The 23,729-nt window shown below is 42.3% G+C and overlaps 1 protein-coding gene across 1 annotated transcript in view; it reads left to right on the forward strand.

Annotated features, from left to right (window-relative positions):
* Positions 1-23,729, forward strand: part of LOC136858792 (lachesin) — a 1,234,732-nt gene that overhangs the window by 34,541 nt on the left and 1,176,462 nt on the right. The window contains exon 3 of the mRNA XM_068225747.1: positions 431-528. Within this exon, the coding sequence (XP_068081848.1) occupies positions 431-528 (98 nt within the window). The remainder of the gene's footprint in view (positions 1-430; positions 529-23,729) is intronic.

Consider the following 23,729-nt stretch of genomic DNA (forward strand, 5'->3'; position numbering starts at 1 on the left):
AAATGAACACAACGAATATTGTTCTGATGGACTAAATATCCATATGTGACTGGAAGACGTGACAGGCCTTAAGGAAATTAATGGATAAGAAGAGCATTTGGGAGGACCTTTTGCCCGAACAGGGACTAATTGTTCTGATGTACAGCATATCCAAATGTGGTTCTGAGGCATGACCTGTCTTAAAAAAATAATGGATAGGAACAGCATTATCGGATACGTTGTATTAGAACTACTGTATTGATATGCGATATTTCCTGATTTCAAATTATACTTTTGAAAGTGTAGACCTGAAGCTTTTAACAAGCGAAATGTTCCCATTCATTATGTATTATTCCTTCCAATATATCAGATAATATTTTGTTTTTGGAGTGTAACATATCCATTTGTCTCAGTGATTTATCGTAGTAAGGATATTATCTTTGCTTTACAGATGTTCCGAAGTTTGGTGCGTTAATTAGCAACGTTACGGCCTCTGTCGGTCGGGAGGCCACTCTTTCGTGTGTGGTGGAGGACCTGCTCACATACAAAGTAAGTTACTGCTTTCATAGGGAGATAATTTTATATGCAGAATGTTGTAGGCCTATGTACATACTTTTCTTCTGAGTAACGCTGTGGAGTTAAGTTCAGAGTCACGTAAAAGAGTCTCTCAGTAAGTCTTAATAATATGAGCATAATAGATTGTTTTTTCCAGGGATATTATCATCATAGCAATTACTGGAAGTCATTATTCTTCTTCTTCTTCTTCTTCTTCTTCTTCTTATTATTATTATTATTATTATTATTATAATTATTATTATTATTATTATTATTATTATGAATCCTAATTGCGATTTCCGTTATTATGTTTACAAATTAAGGCATTTTTCCAAGAAAGTGGCATTCAGTTCCATGAGAATACGATAGTAGTATAATGCAGGGATTCTGCGGCCTCCTCCGCCACCCGCGGCGCGGGAAATTTGAATTCTGGCGGGAAATTTGAATTTTGACGGGAGATTTGAATTTGTAAACAAAGCCACGTGCTTTTTGACAGCTGTCATCGACAACAACGCATCGCTAACCTCACTGCTGCCATCTTGACGGGAATAAACCTCAATAGTGCCAACTTAACCTAACTAGCATGAGGTAAACAAAGCCACGTGTTTTTTGACAGCCACGTGCTTTTTGACAGACAACAACGCATCGCTAACCTCAGTACTGCCATCTTGACGGGCCTAAACCTCAGTAGTGCCAACTTAACCTCACTAGCATGAGGTAAACAAAGCCACGTGTTTTTTGACAGATTTGTAAACAAAGCCACGTGCTTTTTGACAGACAACAACGCATCGCTAACCTCAGTACTGCCATCTTGACGGGCCTAAACCTTAGTGGTACCAACTTAACCTAACTAGCGCGTGGTAAACAAAGCCACGTGCTTTTTGACAGCCACGTGCAGCTGTCATCCGCCATCTTTAATCCAGAGAGAACAGTGCTGCCCTCTTTAGCTACTTACCTTTGACAGCTGTCATCCGCCATCTTTAATCTAGAGAGAACAATACTGCCCTCTATGTGGTGGCGGCAAATTCCACGTGCTCTTGTTTGGAAACAAAGCCACGTGCAGCTGTCATCCGCCATCTTTGAGCACCGTGCTGTCCTCTTTAGCTACTTACCTTTGAAATGTGGTACGTCATCCGCCATCTTGCATCCGAAACCACAGTGCTGCACTCTATGTAGTGGCGGCAAATTCCATGTGCTCTTGTTTGGAAACAAAGCCACGTGCAGCTGTCATCCGCCATCTTTGAGCACCGTGCTGCCCTCTTTAGCTACTTACCTTTGAAATGTGGTACGTCATCCGCCGTCTTGCATCGCAAACCTCAGTGCTGCACTCTATGTAGTGACGACAAATTCCACGTGCTCTTGTTTGGAAACAAACCTATGCGCTTTTTTGTCAGCTATCATCCGCCATCTTTAATCTAGAGAGCACCGTGCTGCCCTCTATGTGGTGGTGGTAAATTCTACATGCTTTACAAACCCATGTGCTTTTCTTACAGCTGTCATCCGCCAGAGAGAACAGTGCTACCCGGTGGCGGCAAATTCCACGTGCTCTTGTTTGGAAACAAAGCCATGTGCTTTTTTGACAGCAGCCATCTTTAATCACCGTGCTGCCCGGTGGCGGTAAATTCCACGTGCTTTACAAACCCATGTGATTTTCTGACAGCTGTCATCCGCCATCTTTAATCCAGAGAGAACAGTGCTGCCCTCTTTATGGCTACTACCTTAAGCACGTAGTAGCGGGCAATTTGAAAAGTTCTGTTAGCTATCATCCGCCATCTTTGAGCGCAGTGCTGCCATCTTTAGTTGAAATGTGGTGGCGGATAATTTGAAAAATGCTTTTTGACAGCAGCTATCTTTGAGCACCGTGCTACCCTCTTTGTGGTGGCGGTAAATTCCACGTGCTTTACAAACCCATGTGATTTTCTGACAGCTGTCATCCGCCATCTTTAATCCAGAGAGAACAGTGCTGCCCTCTTTATGGCTACTACCTTAAGCACGTAGTAGCGGGCAATTTGAAAAGTTCTGTTAGCTATCATCCGTCATCTTTGAGCGCCGTGCTGCCATCTTTAGCTAGATACCTTTGAAATGTGGCGGCGGATAATTTGAAAAAATGCTTTGTGACAGCGGTTATCTTTGAGCACCGTACTACCCTCTATGTAGTGGTGGCAAATTCTACATGCTTTACAAACCCACGCGCTTTTTTTGACAGCCATCATCCGCCATCATTAAGCAACAGAGTACAGTGCTGCCCTCTTTGTTGTGGCGGCAAATTCCACGTGCTCTACAAAGTCACATGCTCTTTTGACAGCTGTCACCCGCCATCTTTAACCAACAGAGCACTATGCTGCGGGCAATTTCGTTAGCTGTCATCCGGCATCTTTAATGAACAGAGCACCGTGCTGCCCTCATGCGGGGCAATTTCGTTAGCTGACATCCACCATCTTTAATGAACAGAGCACCGTGCTGCCCTCATGCGGGGCAATTTCGTTAGCTGTCATCCGCCATCTTTTAATGAACAGAGCACCGTGCTGCTCTCTGTAGTAGCGGGTAATTTGAAAAGTTCTGTTAGCTGTCATCCGCCATTTTTGAGCACCGTGCTGCCCGGTGGCGGTAAATTCCACGTGCTACGCGCAGCTGTCATCCGCCATCTTACATCGCAAACCTCAGTGCTACACTCTTTAGATAATTTTAAAAAGAAAAATTCTACAGCAGTCATCTCTCGACGCTAATTGCACAAGATGGTGGCTATACATGACTCCTTAAAGGTGCTTATGCAAGATGATCGCTATACATAGACGTCCTTGGGATGCTTGCGCAAGATGGCGGTTATACAAGGCTCCTTATGAGGGATGCTTGCGCGAGATGGTGGTCGCTCTTATGAGGCGGCTTAAGGATCCTTGGCTAGAGACGCCCTAAGGATGCTTGCGCAAGATGGCGGATGCAAGATGGCGGCTATACATAGCTCCTTATGAGACAGCCAGTACTCGATACAACATGTGATCAGAACATTGATTGATGTGTTCAGAACACAAAATAAGTAGAATCGAACACTGTACTCGATACAACATGTGATTAAAACATTGTCTGGTGTGTTCAGAACACTACATAAGTAGAATCGAACGCTGTACAACATGTTAGGGAATACCTTTGTTTAGATTGAAACATAACAAGACTAGAATTGAACACTGCACATTGATTGATGTGTTCAGGACACAAAATAAGTAGAATCGAACACTGTACTCGATGTCGTTAACTTCAACATGTGATTAAAACATTGTCTGGTGTGTTCAGAACACTACATAAGTAGAATCGAACGCTGTACAACATGTTAGGGGATACCTTTGTTCTAAGAAGATCAGATTGAAACATAACAAGACTAGAATTGAACACTGCACTCGATGTCGGAAGATCAGATTGAAACATAACAAGACTAGAATTGAACAATGCACATTGATTGATGTGTTCAGAACACAAAATAAGTAGAATCGAACACTGTACTCGATGTCGTTAACTTCAACATGTGATTAAAACATTGTCTGGTGTGTTCAGAACACTACATAAGTAGAATCGAACGCTGTACAACATGTTAGGGGATACCTTTGTTCTAAGAAGATCAGATTGAAACATAACAAGACTAGAATTTAACACTGCACTCGATGTCGTTACATGTGATCAGAACATTGATTGATGTGTTCAGATCACTAAACAAGTAGAACCGAACACTGTACAACATGTTAGGGGATACCTTTGTTTAGATTGAAACTAACAAGCCTAGAATCGAACACTGCACTCGATGTCGTTACATGTGATCCGATACAACATGTTAGGGGATACCTTTATCCTAAGAACCGAACACTGTACAACATGTTAGGGGATACCTTTGTTTAGATTGAAACTAACAAGCCTAGAATCGAACACTGCACTCGATGTCGTTACATGTGATCCGATACAACATGTTAGGGGATACCTTTGTTTAGATTGAAACATAGCAAGCCTAGAATCGAACATTGTTTGATGTGTTCAGTACAACTTCAATGATTAACACACACTGTGCACATATCGCATACCTAACACTTCAAATGATTTGCTTAGTACGAAAATAAAAAATAAAAATATCTATACCGCGTAGCTAACTCGTTCATCACACTGCTAAGACGCTTAGTAATTGTGAATACACTCATACGAAAATCAAGAAAGCACACTGCGTAGCCAACTCGCTCGGCTCACTCGCTTAGTAATTGCAACACTGATACACACACGGATAAGAATGTTCCGAGATACTTACATGTTTTTTAAGGGAGGTTGAAAGATCATAAATTATATGTACACATGTTGTCTCCTCCAAGTTGTAAGATGAAATAGACGCAGTACTGCGAGTTTCCGCTCTAGCTGGCGAACGGAAGTAGCATGATATCTCAGCAAAAAATAAAAATACGCGTGAGCTTGCAAGTCAGACACAATGATGGATACCGCGATTCAAATCCTGGCAACTTATGCCGTCGGGAAGGGCATCCGGCGAGCATCTAGCTGTAAATCCCCGATTCTCGACAGATTCTTAATCCCAGTTCTTTGACGTCAGGAAGGGCAACCGGTTGAAAACAATAGTGTGTGATGTAAGAGGCTAGATACTGCTAGTTTTGCGTCAGGAAGGGCAACTCAACAAATTCTTGCGATTTAAAATCTTAGTCAGGAAGGGCATCCGGCTGTAGTGATACAGCGATTTAAAATCTAAGAAGAGCATCTAGCTGTAAAACCCCCGATTCTCGACAGATTCTTAATCCGAGTTCTTTGACGTCAGGAAGGGCAACCGGTCGAAAACTATAGTGTATGATGTAAGAGGCTAGATACTGCCAGTTTTGCGTCAGGAAGGGCAACTCAACAAATTCTTGCGATTTAAAATCTTAGTTTTGCGTCAGGAAGTGCATCCGGCTGTAAAACAATAGTTAGTGATACAGCGATTTAAAATCTAAGAAGAGCATCTAGCTGTAAATCCCCGATTCTCGTGTTAGATTCTTAATCCTAGTTATTTGACGTCAGGAAGGGCAACCGGTCGAAAACCATAGTGTATGATGTAAGAGGCTAGATACTGCCAGTTTTGCGTCAGGAAGGGCAACTGAACAAATTCTTGCGATTTAAAATCTTAGTCAGGAAGGGCATCCGGCTGTAGTGATACAGCGATTTAAAATCTAAGAAGAGCATCTAGCTGTAAAACCCCCGATTCTCGACAGATTCTTAATCCGAGTTCTTTGACGTCAGGAAGGGCAACCGGTCGAAAACTATAGTGTATGATGTAAGAGGCTAGATACTGCCAGTTTTGCGTCAGGAAGGGCAACTCAACAAATTCTTGCGATTTAAAATCTTAGTTTTGCGTCAGGAAGGGCATCCGGCTGTAAAACAATAGTTCGTGATACAGCGATTTAAAATCTAAGAAGAGCATCTAGCTGTAAATCCCCGATTCTCGTGTTAGATTCTTAATCCTAGTATTTGACGTCAGGAAAGGCAACCGGTCGAAAACCATAGTGTATGATGTAAGAGGCTAGATACTGCCAGTTTTGCGTCAGGAAGGGCAACTGAACAAATTCTTGCGATTTAAAATCTTAGTCAGGAAGGGCATCCGGCTGTAGTGATACAGCGATTTAAAATCTAAGAAGAGCATCTAGCCGTAAAACCCCCGATTCTCGACAGATTCTTAATCCGAGTTCTTTGACGTCAGGAAGGGCAACCGGTCGAAAACAATAGTGTATGATGTAAGAGCTTAGATACTACCAGTTTTGCGTCAGGAAGGACAACTAGTCTTAAAACAAAACAGATTCTTAATCCTAGTTCTTTGACGTCAGGAAGGGCAACCGACCGAAAACTATAGTGTAAGAGGCTAGATACTGCTAGTTTTGCGTCAGGAAGGGCAACTCAACAAATTCTTGCGATTTAAACACATTTTTATTCCCAAGAGAATCGAACCCGAGACTACCCGGTGAGAGGCATGCACACTGTAGGCTATAGGTTTGTTCCACAGTCTTTGAAGAGCGAGCAGCGGAATGCATGTGTTAGCTGAAATTGTACACGTATCTTCCGGCTTGTGTAACCTTGAACGAAAACACGGTGTGCTGATAAGCGACTTGTAACTCACGAACGTCTTCTTAGCTGAGTAGCATTCAGCCCATGTAAGCTCTTAAAACACAGTACTAATTAAGGTTGTAAAATATTCTGAAATAGTCCTCCTCTGTGGTGTAGTAGTTAGTGTGATTAGCTGCTACCCCCGGAGGTCCGAGTTCGATTCTAGCCTACTCCTACCGAAGAAGCCTGCACAAGGCTTATTACCTCCATCCGACAGATGAATCACCATCAACGTCTTGTACTCAAAAATCATTTTCGAAGGAGTCTGCACAAGGTTTAACGCCCCCCCTATCAACAGCCCTTACTTAATGCTGGCTTTTTTGCACACCCCGCCTCTCAGATCATACACCATAGTTTTACGACCGGTTGCCCTTCCTGACTAGGATTTTAAATCGATAACTAGATATCCCGGTACCGGCACATAGCCTACTCCTACCGAAGAAGCCTGCACAAGGCTTATTGTCTCCATCCGACAAATGAATCACCCTCAACCCTCTTGTACTCACAATCATTTTCGAAGGAGCCTGCACAAGGTTTAACGCCCCCATCAACAACCCTTACATAATGCTGGCTTTTTTGCTCACCCCGCCTCTTAGATCATACACCATAGTTTTATACGACCGGTTACCCTTCCTGACTAGGATTTTAAATCGATAACTAGATATCCCGGTACCGGTACATAGCCTACACCTACCGAAGAAGCCTGCACACAGCTTAACGCCTCCATCCAACAAATGAAACACCCTCAAACACACTTCAATCATTCTCACTACTTCGGAAGATAGCGGGTTCGAACTAGAAGCCGTAAAAAATAGCAAATGCTAGGCGAGGGACCTGCGCGATCGTCATTACATGATCTAGCAGGATGCCCTTCCCGACGGCAGAAGTTGCCAGGATTTGAATCGCGGTATCCATCATTGTGTCTGACTTGCAAGCTCACGCGTATTTTTATTTTTTGCTGAGATATCATGCTACTTCCGTTCGCCAGCTAGAGCGGAAACTTGCAGTACTGCGTCTATTTCATCTTACAACTTGGAGGAGACAACATGTGTACATATAATTTATGATCTTTCAACCTCCCTTAAAAAACATGTAAGTATCTCGGAACATTCTTATCCGTGTGTGTATCAGTGTTGCAATTACTAAGCGAGTGAGGCGAGCGAGTTGGCTACGCAGTGTGCTTTCTTGATTTTCGTATGAGTGTATTCACAATTACTAAGCGTCTTAGCAGTGTGATGAACGAGTTAACTACGCGGTATAGATTTTTTTTATTTTTTATTTTCGTACTAAGCAAATCATTTGAAGTGTTAGGTATGCGATATGTGCACAGTGTGTGTTAATCATTGAAGTTGTACTGAACACATCAAACAATGTTCGATTCTAGGCTTGCTATGTTTCAATCTAAACAAAGGTATCCCCTAACATGTTGTATCGGATCACATGTAACGACATCGAGTGCCGTGTTCGATTCTAGGCTTGTTAGTTTCAATCTAAACAAAGGTATCCCCTAACATGTTGTACAGTGTTCGGTTCTTAGGATAAAGGTATCCCCTAACATGTTGTATCGGATCACATGTAACGACATCGAGTGCAGTGTTCGATTCTAGGCTTGTTAGTTTCAATCTAAACAAAGGTATCCCCTAACATGTTGTACAGTGTTCGGTTCTACTTGTTTAGTGATCTGAACACATCAATCAATGTTCTGATCACATGTAACGACATCGAGTGCAGTGTTAAATTCTAGTCTTGTTATGTTTCAATCTGATCTTCTTAGAACAAAGGTATCCCCTAACATGTTGTACAGCGTTCGATTCTACTTATGTAGTGTTCTGAACACACCAGACAATGTTTTAATCACATGTTGAAGTTAACGACATCGAGTACAGTGTTCGATTCTACTTATTTTGTGTTCTGAACACATCAATTAATGTGCATTGTTCAATTCTAGTCTTGTTAGTTTCAATCTGATCTTCCGACATCGAGTGCAGTGTTCAATTCTAGTCTTGTTATGTTTCAATCTGATCTTCTTAGAACAAAGGTATCCCCTAACATGTTGTACAGCGTTCGATTCCACTTATGTAGTGTTCTGAACACACCAGCCAATGTTTTAATCACATGTTGAAGTTAACGACATCGAGTACAGTGTTCGATTCTACTTATTTTGTGTTCTGAACACATCAATCAATGTGCAGTGTTCAATTCTAGTCTTGTTATGTTTCAATCTAAACAAAGGTATTCCCTAACATGTTGTACAGCGTTCGATTCTACTTATGTAGTGTTCTGAACACACCAGACAAAGTTTTAATCACATGTTGTATCGAGTACAGTGTTCGATTCTACTTATTTTGTGTTCTGAACACATCAATCAATGTTCTGATCACATGTTGTATCGAGTACTGGCTGTCTCATAAGGAGCTATGTATAGCCGCCATCTTGCATCCGCCATCTTGCGCAAGCATCCTTAGGGCGTCTCTAGCCAAGGATCCTTAAGCCGCCTCATAAGAGCGACCACCATCTCGCGCAAGCATCCCTCATAAGGAGCCTTGTATAACCGCCATCTTGCGCAAGCATCCCAAGGACGTCTATGTATAGCGATCATCTTGCATAAGCACCTTTAAGGAGTCATGTATAGCCACCATCTTGTGCAATTAGCGTCGAGAGATGACTGCTGTAGAATTTTTCTTTTTAAAATTATCTAAAGAGTGTAGCACTGAGGTTTGCGATGTAAGATGGCGGATGACAGCTGCGCGTAGCACGTGGAATTTACCGCCACCGGGTAGCACGGTGCTCAAAGATGGCGGATGACAGCTAACAGAACTTTTCAAATTACCCGCTACTACAGAGAGCAGCACGGTGCTCTGTTCATTAAAAGATGGCGGATGACAGCTAACGAAATTGCCCCGCATGAGGGCAGCACGGTGCTCTGTTCATTAAAGATGGTGGATGTCAGCTAACGAAATTGCCCCGCATGAGGGCAGCACGGTGCTCTGTTCATTAAAGATGTCGGATGACAGCTAACGAAATTGCCCGCAGCATAGTGCTCTGTTGGTTAAAGATGGCGGGTGACAGCTGTCAAAAGAGCATGTGGCTTTGTAGAGCACGTGGAATTTGCCGCCACAACAAAGAGGGCAGCACTGTACTCTGTTGCTTAAAGATGGCGGATGATGGCTGTCAAAAAAAGCGCGTGGGTTTGTAAAGCATGTAGAATTTGCCACCACTACATAGAGGGTAGCACGGTGCTCAAAGATAACCACTGTCAAAAAGCATTTTTTCAAATTATCCGCCGCCACATTTCAAAGGTATCTAGCTAAAGATGGCAGCACGGCGCTCAAAGATGACGAACGATAGCTAACAGAACTTTTCAAATTGCCCGCTACTACGTGCTTAAGGTAGTAGCCATAAACAGGGCAGCACTGTTCTCTCTGGATTAAAGATGGCGGATGACAGCTGTCAGAAAATCACATGGGTTTGTAAAGCACGTGGAATTTACCGCCACCACAAAGAGGGTAGCACGGTGCTCAAAGATAGCTGCTGTCAAAAAGCATTTTTCAAATTATCCGCCACCACATTTCAACTAAAGATGGCAGCACGGCGCTCAAAGATGGCGGATGATAGCTAACAGAACTTTTCAAATTGCCCGCTACTACGTGCTTAAGGTAGTAGCCATAAAGAGGGCAGCACTGTTCTCTCTGGGTTAAAGATGGCGGATGACAGCTGTCAGAAAATCACATGGGTTTGTAAAGCACGTGGAATTTACCGCCACCGGGCAGCACGGTGATTAAAGATGGCTGCTGTCAAAAAAGCACATGGCTTTGTTTCCAACAAGAGCACGTGGAATTTGCCGCCACCGGGTAGCACTGTTCTGTCTGGCGGATGACAGCTGTCAGAAAAGCACATGGGTTTGTAAAGCATGTAGAATTTACCACCACCACATAGAGGGCAGCACGGTGCTCTCTAGATTAAAGATGGCGGATGATAGCTGACAAAAAAGCGCATAGGTTTGTTTCCAAACAAGAGCACGTGGAATCTGTCGTCACTACATAGAGTGCAGCACTGAGGTTTGCGATGCAAGATGGCGGATGACGTACCACATTTCAAAGGTAAGTAGCTAAAGAGGGCAGCACGGTGCTCAAAGATGGCGGATGACAGCTGCACGTGGCTTTGTTTCCAAACAAGAGCACATGGAATTTGCCGCCACTACATAGAGTGCAGCACTGTGGTTTCGGATGCAAGATGGCGGATGACGTACCACATTTCAAAGGTAAGTAGCTAAAGAGGACAGCACGGTGCTCAAAGATGGCGGATGACAGCTGCACGTGGCTTTGTTTCCAAACAAGAGCACGTGGAATTTGCCGCCACCACATAGAGGGCAGTATTGTTCTCTCTAGATTAAAGATGGCGGATGACAGCTGTCAAAGGTAAGTAGCTAAAGAGGGCAGCACTGTTCTCTCTGGATTAAAGATGGCGGATGACAGCTGCACGTGGCTGTCAAAAAGCACGTGGCTTTGTTTACCACGCGCTAGTTAGGTTAAGTTGGTACCACTAAGGTTTAGGCCCGTCAAGATGGCAGTACTGAGGTTAGCGATGCGTTGTTGTCTGTCAAAAAGCACGTGGCTTTGTTTACAAATCTGTCAAAAAGCACGTGGCTTTGTTTACCTCATGCTAGTGAGGTTAAGTTGGCACTACTGAGGTTTAGGCCCGTCAAGATGGCAGTACTGAGGTTAGCGATGCGTTGTTGTCTGTCAAAAGCACGTGGCTGTCAAAAAACACGTGGCTTTGTTTACCTCATGCTAGTTAGGTTAAGTTGGCACTAGTGAGGTTTAGGCCCATCAAGATGGCAGCAGTGAGGTTAGCGATGCGTTGTTGTCGATGACAGCTGTCAAAAAGCACGTGGCTTTGTTTACAAATTCAAATCTCCCGCCAAAATTCAAATTTCCCGCCAAAATTCAAATTTCCCGCCAGAATTCAAATTTCCCGCGCCGCGGGCGGCGGAGGAGGCCGCAGAATCCCTGCATTATACTACTTACGATAAGGATTGCTAATGGACCGCGGAGAACGTGAAGTCCATGGCACTTCGGGTAAGGTAAGCAAATATTTAGTTCACATGAGCAATACTAGCTGGTAATGAAAAACGTTCCATTATTATTATTATTATTATTATTATTATTATTATTATTATTATTAGTATTATCTTGACATCTTTTCTCGCGTTCTGTGTAGTGTCGGTGGGTATCAGGGAGTATTTGAGCATTTGATTGGTGTGGTGGTTGTGCGAACGTGTTATCTTGGGAATCTAGAGCTTGTTTTAATTGATTTGAGGGCATAATGTTATTTCATTTTATTGCCATAAACGCCTCCATGTTGGATTTAACTACAATTGCTCCATAGATAACTTACCAAGAGTGTATATTGGCTGCTAACCTTGCCCTAACAACCACCCACTCGCTAAATTTTCTTGGTCTCCATAGATACTACCAACTAGATATATCATTCCACTCTTCCACTGAGGCGTCTCTAAGGCAACAGATCTTAGCCTACTGCTGGGAGCCATCTTGGTGGTCTGTGATAATATAATAATAAACATCATAGCAGAACATCAGCTACCCGTTTGGACTAACAACCCTTACGGTGAAGGTGAATCAAAATGAATGATTCAACCGTCCCGGGCTCACGCCCACCAGCTAACATCAACAAGGTGGCGGATAAGGGGCTCACAGAAATGTGGGCTGGTTCTAAAACCACGGAAAGGAACCCTCGGACCAATAGTCAGCCCAGTTCCTGGAGGCTTTATAATACTGGGACACCCTCTCTCCAGGGGTAATAAGTATGGAGAGCCCTTGCCGGGGTTATGGTGAAGACCTCAACGGTTGACTTGGCAGAGAAGAAGTTCTTCGGTATGGCAAGTGAGGCGGAAGGGGCAATGAACCACAAATCCAGCCATGGTGTCTGTTCCCGCATCGGGCGGCTTGCTGGTCAGCGTCTGTTATCCCATGTTAGGGGCGGCTGTTAATGGAAGCTCTGGGACTTACAATCTCAGTTCTATATCTGCGAAGCAATTCTTGCTTCGCCACGTCTAATGATTAGACAGTTAACGCGTTATGGACTACCAGTTCATTGATGAAACTACTCCAGGTGGCAGCCCAAAAGGGAAATCCACCGCCACGATAAGTGGCGCAAGCAGGCCAAAGGGTTCTGGAGAGCCTGCACCACAACGCGAGGGGAAGTCGGAGTCCCCTGGGAACCACAGACTCAAGATGAAACGCAAATTCTGGCTAGGAACTCTGAACGTAAACTCACTACTTAAGGTCGGAAAATTGAAAGAACTAACAAAGACAATGGAAGAAAGGGAAATAAGAGTTTTGGCTGTTCAAGAAACAAGATACAGAGACGAGGACTTACTCGATACTGGAAAGTTTAGGATATTTAAAGGAAAACCAGCCATCATAGTGGACCAAACTAAATCTCTCCCACTATTCGGAACAGCATTCATTGTAGACAAGTGTTTAATAGACTCCGTTGTAGGTTTCGAGAGTTTCTCTGAACGCCTATCATTTCTGCATTTAGGATGTGGAAACAAAACGTACACATTAATCAATGCCCACGCCCCGACCAATGAAGACAACCGAAAAAAAACAGACAAAGTTGATAGTTTTTGGGAGGAATTGGAAGATCAGATCTCCCGGATTCCCGAAAGAAATGTGAAGGTATTAATGGGGGACTTCAATGCTCAGATAGGAAGAGAGAAAAAGTTCAGAAAAATGGTAGGGGAATATCCGGCACACAGGCGGACAAACAGGAATGGAGAGAGGCTTATTGAGTTGTGCCGAGCCTTTAATCTACAACTCATGTCAACTAAATTCAGACACTTGCCAAGAAAACAAAAAACGTGGAGATCTCCCAATCCGATTCTGGGTGAATTCCAAATTGACCATGTGGCGATCTCTAAACAAGCGCAAAAAGAAATCATGAACGTGAAAGTATTACGAGGTGCCCAAGTTGATTCTGATCATTATTTAACCAAAATAAAGATGAGACTTCTCCCAGTCAGGAAAAGACGAAAGGAGAAAAGAGTACCAAGATACGATGTGGGAAGGTTAAAACTTAGTGAGGAAATAAAGCATCAATACCAAAAAGAGCTGGAAAACATGAATTCAGTAAACTGGGATGACATTCGAGACAATATTAAACATGCTGCAAGTAAAACCATTCTCTTGGCGAAACGAAAGAAACGTGAATGGTGGAATGAAACATGTGAAGATGCACTCTTGCGCAGAATGGAGGCATGGAAGAAATGGAGTTCCACCAGAAGGAACTGTGACTTGATTGCCTTCAGAGATCAAAGAAAATTGACAGCACAAACTTTCAGGCAAGCGAAAAGACAATATGAAACAGATCAGCTGAAGAAGACCTCAGAAGATTTCCAGAAAAATAACACCAGAAATTTCTATCAGTCACGGTTAAAAGGATATAAATCACCTGGTCTATGTTTTGAGGATGAAGAGGGTAAACTAGGAATGAACAATAAGGAAAACTGTCAAATTCTCGCCAGATATTTCAAAAGATTACTGAATTGCGACGGTCCACAAGAAAGACTGGCAATTAAGCGACCGCAGGTAACAATGCCAGATTCAAAGCCACCTGACGAACGTGAGGTATCCAAAATCATCCAGGAGCTAAAAAATAACAAGGCAGCAGGTGAAGACGGTATTGTGGCAGAACTGCTCAAAATGGGAAATGCAGAATTAATCTCATCATTGACCCATTTATTTAAAATTATTTGGGAAACGGAAAGAATTCCAGAAGACTGGCTAACTGCTTTAATACATCCATTACACAAAAAAGGGAACAAGAAGGATGTCAATAATTATAGAGGAATTTCGCTGCTTTCGGTCCCATATAAAATGCTGTCTAAAGCCCTTCAAACCAGGGTTGAAGAAAGACTCGATGAAGAACTGGGCGAGTACCAAGCTGGATTCCGGAAAGGCAGATCATGCGCTGAGCAGATTTTTAATCTCAAGAACATCATAAAGTACAAGATGCTGGGACGAAGCAAATATGTTGTAGTCTTCGTGGATTTTAAGAAGGCCTACGATTCGGTAGATAGAGAGACGTTATTCGGAATACTGGAAGAATTTGGTGTGGACAGTAAAACAAGGAATATCATCAAACAGACACTTACCAACACCAAGTCAAAGGTCAAGTTCATGGGTGAAATATCGGTGTCCTTTGAAGTCAAGACTGGTGTGAGACAAGGGGATGGACTCTCACCAATTCTCTTTAACTGTGTCTTGGAAAAGGTGATAAGGAAATGGAAAGAAGGAATCCCAGACAAAGAAGCATTCCGTATTGGAAGAGGGGCAGGTGCTATACGGATAGACTGCCTGGCATATGCTGATGATATCGCAGTCTTTGCCAGTGACATAGAAATAGCAAAGAAAAGAGTGGAACAACTCCATAGCATAGCAGAAATGACTGGACTGCAAATATCATACAGTAAGACTGAATTTATGACCAACATCAAAGAGGCTCCTCAAATGTTAAAGTTGAAAGAGGGGAAAGTCAAAAGAGTAAAGAGCTTCAAGTATCTTGGAGAAATAGTTCAAGAGAATGGATCAGAGAAGCTAGCTCTGATAGAACGAGCGAGAAAAATGGAAACAGCGTATCAGCTCACTAGAGACACCTACAACAAGAAAGCTTTGTCATATGGAGCCAAATTAAGACATCTGGGCACAGTCATCAGACCTGAATGCTTATACGCAGCAGAAACATTGGACATGATTGGAAAGGGAGATCTAGAGAACATCAGAAAGAAAGAGAGGAAAATGCTCCGGAAGATCTTGGGCCCGAAAATGAAAGGTGGGGAGAGGAGACTTAGACCCAACAAAGAACTATACCAGAAGACAGAGGAAGTTGTGGTATTGATGAAAAAGCGAAGGCTTCAATTTTATGGACATCTACAGAGAATGGACACCAACCGTCTGACAAAAAGGATTTTCAGCTTCTTCAGCCTAAGGAAGACGGAACCAAAATGGTTTCGGGAAGTAAGGACCGACCTGGCCAGGATAGGAGTAGAAAAAGAGGACGTACTGGACAGAAACAAATTTAGACAAAAAGTGAAGGAGTTCAAGGGTTTTCAGGAGACTGGGGAAGAACTTGTGAAGAAGAAGAAGAGAACCTACACATAAGAACAGAAGAAAGAAGTCAGTGCAAGGATGAAGAAGTACTGGCAGAATGTGAAGTCAGGACTGGTGAAAAATAACGTAAAGACTGTAAAACGTGGTCCATAGATGGCCTGAACGATAATTAATTAATTAGTATTATTATTATTATTATTATTATTGTGTCTGTGGTGACGTGAAAATATTTTGATCGTGACAGATAGATATGGAGAGCCGGAATGCACAAGCAACTCTGGTATATAAGAAACATTATTTGCCTTCGATTGTCTAAAGATTTTATCTTTATAGTAAATTGATTTATTCAGTCCCGCGCACGGAACGAAACATATCAGCAGTGGATAAGAAATATTTTCAAAACAGTGAGTTCAGCTTTTTTGAAGAAAATATATATCGACACGGATGGAAAAACTTGTTTCCGTAAACGCGATCACCCCTTTTAGTGCGAATTAGAATAAACAGTGAATTTAGCGTACAAGTACATTTGAACTATGGCTGCCTACTGAATGATGTTTTTGAGAGATGAACCATCTGACTTGCTAATATGTAGATAATTTTTTTACTTATACAATTGATTAAGCTTTTGCCTTTCGTTAATGTCGGTGATGGTAATGTTTTACTGATAAGGGAAGCTTTCCTGTACACAAAACCGATGCCTATTTACAAAGATTGAAATTCTTGTTGGAAGACACTGAGAACTGTGATGACAGAAACTTACAACTTGAGACATTTTACGTAATACGTTTGGTCACATAATTGCGAAAATACCAAACAGTAGCCATTTGATAATTCTAAGTTTACGTTTAATTAAATGCAGAATGTAAAGTGCTATGAAATCAAAACAGTAAATAGAAATATTTTCTCCTTTCCGGGCCCTCGATATTTGAGAAAATTATCCGCTTCTGTTGAAATAAAGGAAATGTAAATACATATTTATTCAAGCATGATGGAGAGCGAAATATATCGTGAATCGTTAAGATGATAAAATTCATGTAAAAAGAGGTATATATAGACTATAAAAATGGACGATTGTTTGAGGTTGCCAGGAATAAAAGAGCATTTTATTTCCCCCCTGTCCTTGGTCATTTCAGATAGGTAATGAGACTTATTCCGGTCAAAAAACTCACAGAGAAAAATTTAGCAACTCTGAGGCCACAGATGTCTTGACAGTGATGTTGGTCACAATCAGTCATCATTGCTTTGAAATGCAAGTAGCTGCAACTTGATTTTATACAACTAATATATAGCACCCATCCTGGGCTTGACTTGGAGACCCAAGCATAATAGTGCATCAGCGTAACTTGACAAAAAAAACACGGATGAGACTATATCGAAGAGCGACCCGAATCGCCAACACGGGCCTCAAACCTCCCTCCTCCTCATTTCCGTGAGAGTATCGACATACTCGAGCACTTGGGGGAGGGGGCGATGGGGTGACGTTCGGAAAAAAAGTAAATAAGAGAATACCTAAGAAGGAGTATAATCTAATTTGAAAGTAGGATTTGTTTGGATTCAACTATTTACTGGATACTGCTTAGCACTTTTAGAAATGACAAGATCATGTAGTGGGGCAACGAATATCAATGTATTCCTGAATTGTGACATAAGGAGAAAAAAGCACTATCAAAATGAAATCTCCACATACGGAGGAAAGAAAGAAAACATTAAGTGAATTATACTGACTCGCCTGAAGGGTGCTCAATGATCTCAACTCATCACAGACTTGTCCAGCTCCTTGGGTAAATGGTTAGCGTGCTAGCCTTTGGCCACACGGGTCCCGGGTTCGATTCCCGATAGGGTTGGGAATTTTAACCATAATTGGTTAATTCCGCTGGCACGGGGACTGGGTATATGTGTCGTCTTCATCACCATTTCATCCTCATCATGACGCGGGGGTCGATTATGGGCGTCAAATTAAATACCTGCATTTGGCGAGCAGAACTTGACCTCGGGCATACCCGGCACTAAAAGCCATACGCCATTTCATTTCATTTCATCTGTGCCACATCCACGCCTAATTGTCTTCATATTTTATTCTCTGATATCGATGTCATAAGTAAGTTAATTGAAAATGGTAAATGTTCTCTAACTTGACGTCTACTTCTTCCCGATGAGACAGATGACACCACATGTAATTATGAGTTGCCAAATCATTTCTTTCAATTTAAACTTTCTTTGTATGCTCTCTGACTGTAAGATAAGAAGAAGGCTTGGGTAAAAATGATGGAGATGCAAGGCCACGAGATGATTCTCGTATCCTTTAAATGGTACTACAAAAAATATTTATGATTTTCCCTACGTGACACCCTGCTTGGACTCAACGTACATGATTACTTAATATATTTGGATTCTTATCTTTCAAACTCCAGGTATTTGTTTAAATTTCCTTTTCCTTGGCTGGCCACATTTATGCCAAGTTAGTGTACTCTGTGACCCCTGTTCTGTATTTTGTGTTTTATGTTTATTGTGGCAGACCTATTTATATGTCTTCCTTCTTTCCGTATGTTTACTTGATATATATTCGTTCCTACGTATGGACGAAATGTAACACTGATCCATTTGATAGGTGTGCGTGTGCGATATGCTTGTTTGTGGATTTCAGACCTGTTCACATCCTTTTCGAAGGTGACGTCTGGCTTGAGCCCATGTTGTGTAATTTGGTTGAAACGCAAACGCTGTACGATTCATGTTCGCCATTTCATGCGATACGAATATGATTCATAGCTATAAGTTGTTTGGTTATTGTGGTGACTGGGTGAGCCTTGCCTACGTAGCGGCCACCCAGATAATCTGATCTGTATCCTTGGCTCAAGCTCATAAGACATCGACTGATTTTCATCATGCTGTTACAGTCATTATCTTAACGTGCCTTGATACTACATTTCATTCTGCTTTGCACATTAATAATGGTCTCTATGTGTATATGTTCATGTGCGTTGTGTGATTGTCGGATCGGTGTTATTACTCGGTGCCTTATGAATGTTTGCCTTTAGCTTTATTATCATTATAATCATTATTATTATTTGACTGTCTTATCGATGTTCCTGGCTTGCTCAAACATTTTATTCACCTATTTCGGGATCTTATTTTCTATTTTATTTATCATCTTTGACTCAGGTTCATTTTGCTTCGGTAACTATCTCAACGCCATTTTATCTTCCTCATACCTCCTGATGTTGTGTAATTATGCTGTTTTTGCCCGCTTTGCTTCTACTACTTTCATTTCGGATAGATTCTGACTCTGAAAATTTTTGGATGCTTTTTGAGAAGGTTTGACGAGTTGCTGGATCACTTTTATTTATCCGGAGCGACGACTAGATTTCTTTCTTCTTCAAAAGCCGCTATATTATCTCTAATTGATGCTTCGTTCTAATGAAAGGAATGTTTTGCAACAAACCTTGTGTACTACTGTCTGTTATTAACTGAATCATTTGACATTGCAATTTCCTGTGCCTCTGTTTAAATAGATAAATGCAAGAATATTGTGAGATGGTTATTAAAGAGGCGAAAGACATATGAATTTTAGAATACTTCAAAGACTATGTACGTGAGTAACTGTTTCCCTTATGTCTCCTCATTGTTTATTTTGTGGTCAGCTTTTATTTGTTCAGGGAACCTTATGCTAATAAATCCTATTTATCGTAACTTGATCTCTGCTTTGGTTGACGCGTTTTATACTTTTAGTCATTAGTGTAAGAGGCCCGGATTCAGTTCCTTGTTGTCTATACCCAGTTCTGACCGTTCCACGACATTTTGTTAGTAGCTGAGGTGAGTAGGTGGACATCACAGGCTTCATTTGACAATGAAATACAATAGAAGTCTGGCAGTAAAACATCATATATGTTTCTGTCCTTAATTTGCTTTCATTCGGTCGATCACCATCATATAATGTGAGATGTCCCGTGCATAATACACTCTATCCTTAGCACGTAATTAACCGGTTCCTACGCTACATAATTAATTCACGAGAAAAATATTTACATAAGCAGAAGACACAAACAACATTGAGCAAAATTCTCCGGACTCGCCGCATATCCTGACTCCAATACGATAAACATCGGTTTTGTTTGATCTCAAAGAAATAAAACAATACACTAAACACATAATATGTACACTTAATGTACAAGTGGGTCTATCCTGTACGAAAAGCATGGATTAGAGTTTCTTCTGCCCATGGCAAAAGATTAAGGTGAACTGTGCATGCCAGGTCATCCTGGCCGTCATCTGGGTTCGAAACCCCACTCCTTCTGTTTGATAGATACACGGTTGAAACTCCCAAGCTATCTGAGTAGTATAATTGGACAGTTCTGGCGCCACCGCCACCTCCGGCTCCCAGTGGCCGCCTCCTCCTCAGCCAGTGGCCTCCTCCTCCTCAGCCAGTGGCCTCCTAGTGGCCACCTCCTCCTCCTCCTCAGCCAGTGGCCTCCCAGTGGCCACCTCCTCCTCCTCCTCAGCCAGTGGCCTCCCAGTGGCCTCCTCCACCTCAGCCAGAGGCCTCTTCCAGTGCTGCCAACTTAACCTAACTAGCGCGAGATAAACAAAGCCACGTGCTTTTTGACAGACAACAACGCACCGCTAACCTCAGTACTGCCATCTTGACGGGCCTAAACCTCAGTAGTGCCAACTTAACCTCACAAGCGCGAGGTAAACAAAGCCACGTGCTTTTTGACAGCCACGTGCTTTTTGACAGATTTGTAAACAAAGCCACGTGCTTTTTGACAGACAACAACGCATCGCAAACCTCAGTACTGCCATCTTGACGGGCCTAAACCTCAGTAGTGCCAACTTAACCTAACTAGCATGAGGTAAACAAAGCCACGTGTTTTTTGACAGCCACGTGCTTTTTGACAGATTTGTAAACAAAGCCACGTGCTTTTTGACAGACAACAACGCATCGCTAACCTCAGTACTGCCATCTTGACGGACCTAAACCTTAGTGGTACCAACTTAACCTAACTAGCGAGAGGTAAACAAAGCCACGTGCTTTTTGACAGCCACATGCTTTTTGACAGCTGCCATCCGCCATCTTTGAGCACCGTGCTGCCCTCTTTCGTCACCTGTCATCGGCAGTGCTGCCATCTTGACGGGTCTAAACCTTAGTGCTACCAACTTAACCTAACTAGCGCGAGGTAAACAAAGCCACGTGCAGCCGTCATCCGCCATCTTTGAGCACAGTGCTACCCTCTTTAGCTACTTACCTTTGAAATGTGGTGGCGGATAATTTGAAAAATGCTTTTTGACAGCAGCCATATTGCATCGCAAACCTCAGTGCTGCCCTCTTTAGCTAGATACCTGTGGTAGCAGACAATTCCACGTGACAGCAGCCATCTTTATTCAAGAGAGCACCGTGCTGCCCTCTATGTGGTGGCGGCAAATTGAAAAATTCCACGTGCTCTTGTTTGGAAACAAACTCACGTGCTTTTTTGACAGCTACCATCCACCATCTTTAATCAACAGAGCACAGTGCTGTACTCTTTAGCTAGATACCTTTGAAATGTGGTGGCGGCAATTTGAAAAATTCTATGTGCTCTTGTTGGGGAACAAAGCTACGTGCTTTTTCTGACAGCTGTCATCCGCCATCTTTAATCAATAGAGCACTGTGCTGCTATCATGCAGGCAATTTCGTTAGCTGTCATCCGCCATCTTTAATCCAGAGAGAACAGTGCTGCCCTCTATGTGGTGGCGGCAAATTGAAAAATTCCACGTGCTCTTGTTTGAAAACATACTCACGTGCTTTTTTGACAGCTGTCATCCGCCATCTTTAATCCAGAGAGAACAGTGCTGCCCTCTATGTGGTGGCGGCAAATTGAAAAATTCCACGTGCTCTTGTTTGAAAACATACTCACGTGCTTTTTTGACAGCTGTCATCCGCCATCTTTAATCCAGAGAGAACAGTGCTGCACTCTATGTGGTGGCGGTAAATTCCATGTGCTTTACAAACCTATGTGCTTTTCTGACAGCTGTCATCCGCCATCTTTAATCTAGAGAGAACAGTGCTGCACTCTATGTGGTGGCGGCAAATTCCACGTGCTTTACAAACCTATGCGCTTTTCTGTCATCCACCATCTTTAATCTAGAGAGAACAGTGCTGCACTCTATGCGGTGGCGGCAAATTCTACGTGCTTTACAAACCTATGCGCTTTTCTGTCATCCACCATCTTTAATCTAGAGAGAACAGTGCTGCACTCTATGTGGTGGCGGCAAATTCTACGTGCTCTTATTTGGAAACAAATTCTACTCGCTCTTCAGCTGTCATCTACCATCTTTAATCAAGAGAGCACCGTGCTGCCCTCTTTGTGGTGGCGGATAATTTGAAAAAATTCTTTTCGACAAGCAGCCATCTTTAATCCAGAGAGAACAGTGCTGCCCTCTTTAGCTACTTACCTTTGAGGTGGTTAATTTGAAAAATTCTTTTCGACAAGCTGCCATCTTTAATCCAGAGAGAACAGTGCTGCCCTCTTTAGCTACTTACCTTTGAGGCGGTTAATTTGAAAAATTCTAGCTGCCATCTTTAATGAAAAGGGCATCGTGGTGCTATCTTGCGGGTAATATTTTACGTCACAGCTGTCATCCACCATCTTGCATTGCTAACCTTAGTGCTGCCCTCTTTAGCTACTTACCTTTGACAAGCTGTCACCCGCCATATTGCATCGCAAACCTCAGTGCTGCACTCTATGTGGTGGCGGATAACTTGAAAAAATCTTTTTGACAAGCAGCCATCTTTAATCAACAGAGCACCGTGCTGCCATCTTTAGCTACCACCATCTTACATCGCTTACCTCGCTGCTGCACTCTATGTGATGGCGGTTAATTCGAACAAGTTTAATCACGCATCGGGTAAGCTAGAGTAAGCACGTGCTGTTGTGATGACATCATCATGCATGTTTAGACTTGTCCGTTTTCTTAAGAGTAAGTCGATGTAAAGGAATGTGGTAGCGGTAAATTCGAACGAGTTTAAACATGCATCGGGAAAGCTAGAGTAAGCAAGTGCTGTTGTGATGACGTCATTGTGCATGTTTAGACCTGATCGTTTTTCTTAAGAGTAAGTCGGTGTAAAGCAATGCAATAAGTACAACATTTTTTGAATGCGATCAAATATTTATTTACAAATGTACTACAACAGTGTTCGTTTTTGCTGCTGACAAGGTTGGTGTGCTTCTTAACAACGTATGCTTCCGAAATGCCTCCTGCAACATTCAAATTAAACAAAGCATTTAGAAATATATTATACTAAGTATGTTATGCTTTACAGAGAAGATCATGTACTTCTTACCTTGCTGTTATTCCTTTTCGGAATCATCATCATCATCATGAAGTACTAGAGAAAGTTCATTCATACACTGTGTACAGTGTTCAATCCTCGGATTTGGTCCATCCCAATCATCATCACCATTTTCTCCTCGATGCTTGTAATGTCGCTCACAAGTTCTGCATAAAGCTACTTCGATTGACATCTTACTGTGTAGAGGAAGGATGTCCCAAAAATTATGTACGTAAGAGGCAGCGTACGTATATAAAAATCCTGGTGGTAAGTATTGAATAAGATGTTTCGGCATCGATGATCTACGTTTATAGAACATCTTAATAGCCTCACTCACTCGTGAAACATAAATAAGATATTGCGTATGAGCATGCAAACAGCATGCACATTTACAGTTTTGTTCCATAGCGTACGATGTCGAAGCACACACTAATGAAAATGATAAAGATCTATTCTTATTTATAGTCTCGTAACAATATTCGTTAGCGGATGGTAAGTAACATCACTCATATGAATAATAAGACAATAGGCTGCTGTGTTAGCAGGAATGTTTTCAGATGTTTCAAATTCTAAACGAATATCAACTGGAGATTCTTTTATAGATTCTTCATGATAAGAGCAGTCTATAACTACAATCGGTGCTTTAT

Source organism: Anabrus simplex, chromosome 1 (genome assembly GCF_040414725.1).
Source record: "Anabrus simplex isolate iqAnaSimp1 chromosome 1, ASM4041472v1, whole genome shotgun sequence".
NCBI classification, from domain to species: domain Eukaryota; kingdom Metazoa; phylum Arthropoda; class Insecta; order Orthoptera; family Tettigoniidae; genus Anabrus; species Anabrus simplex.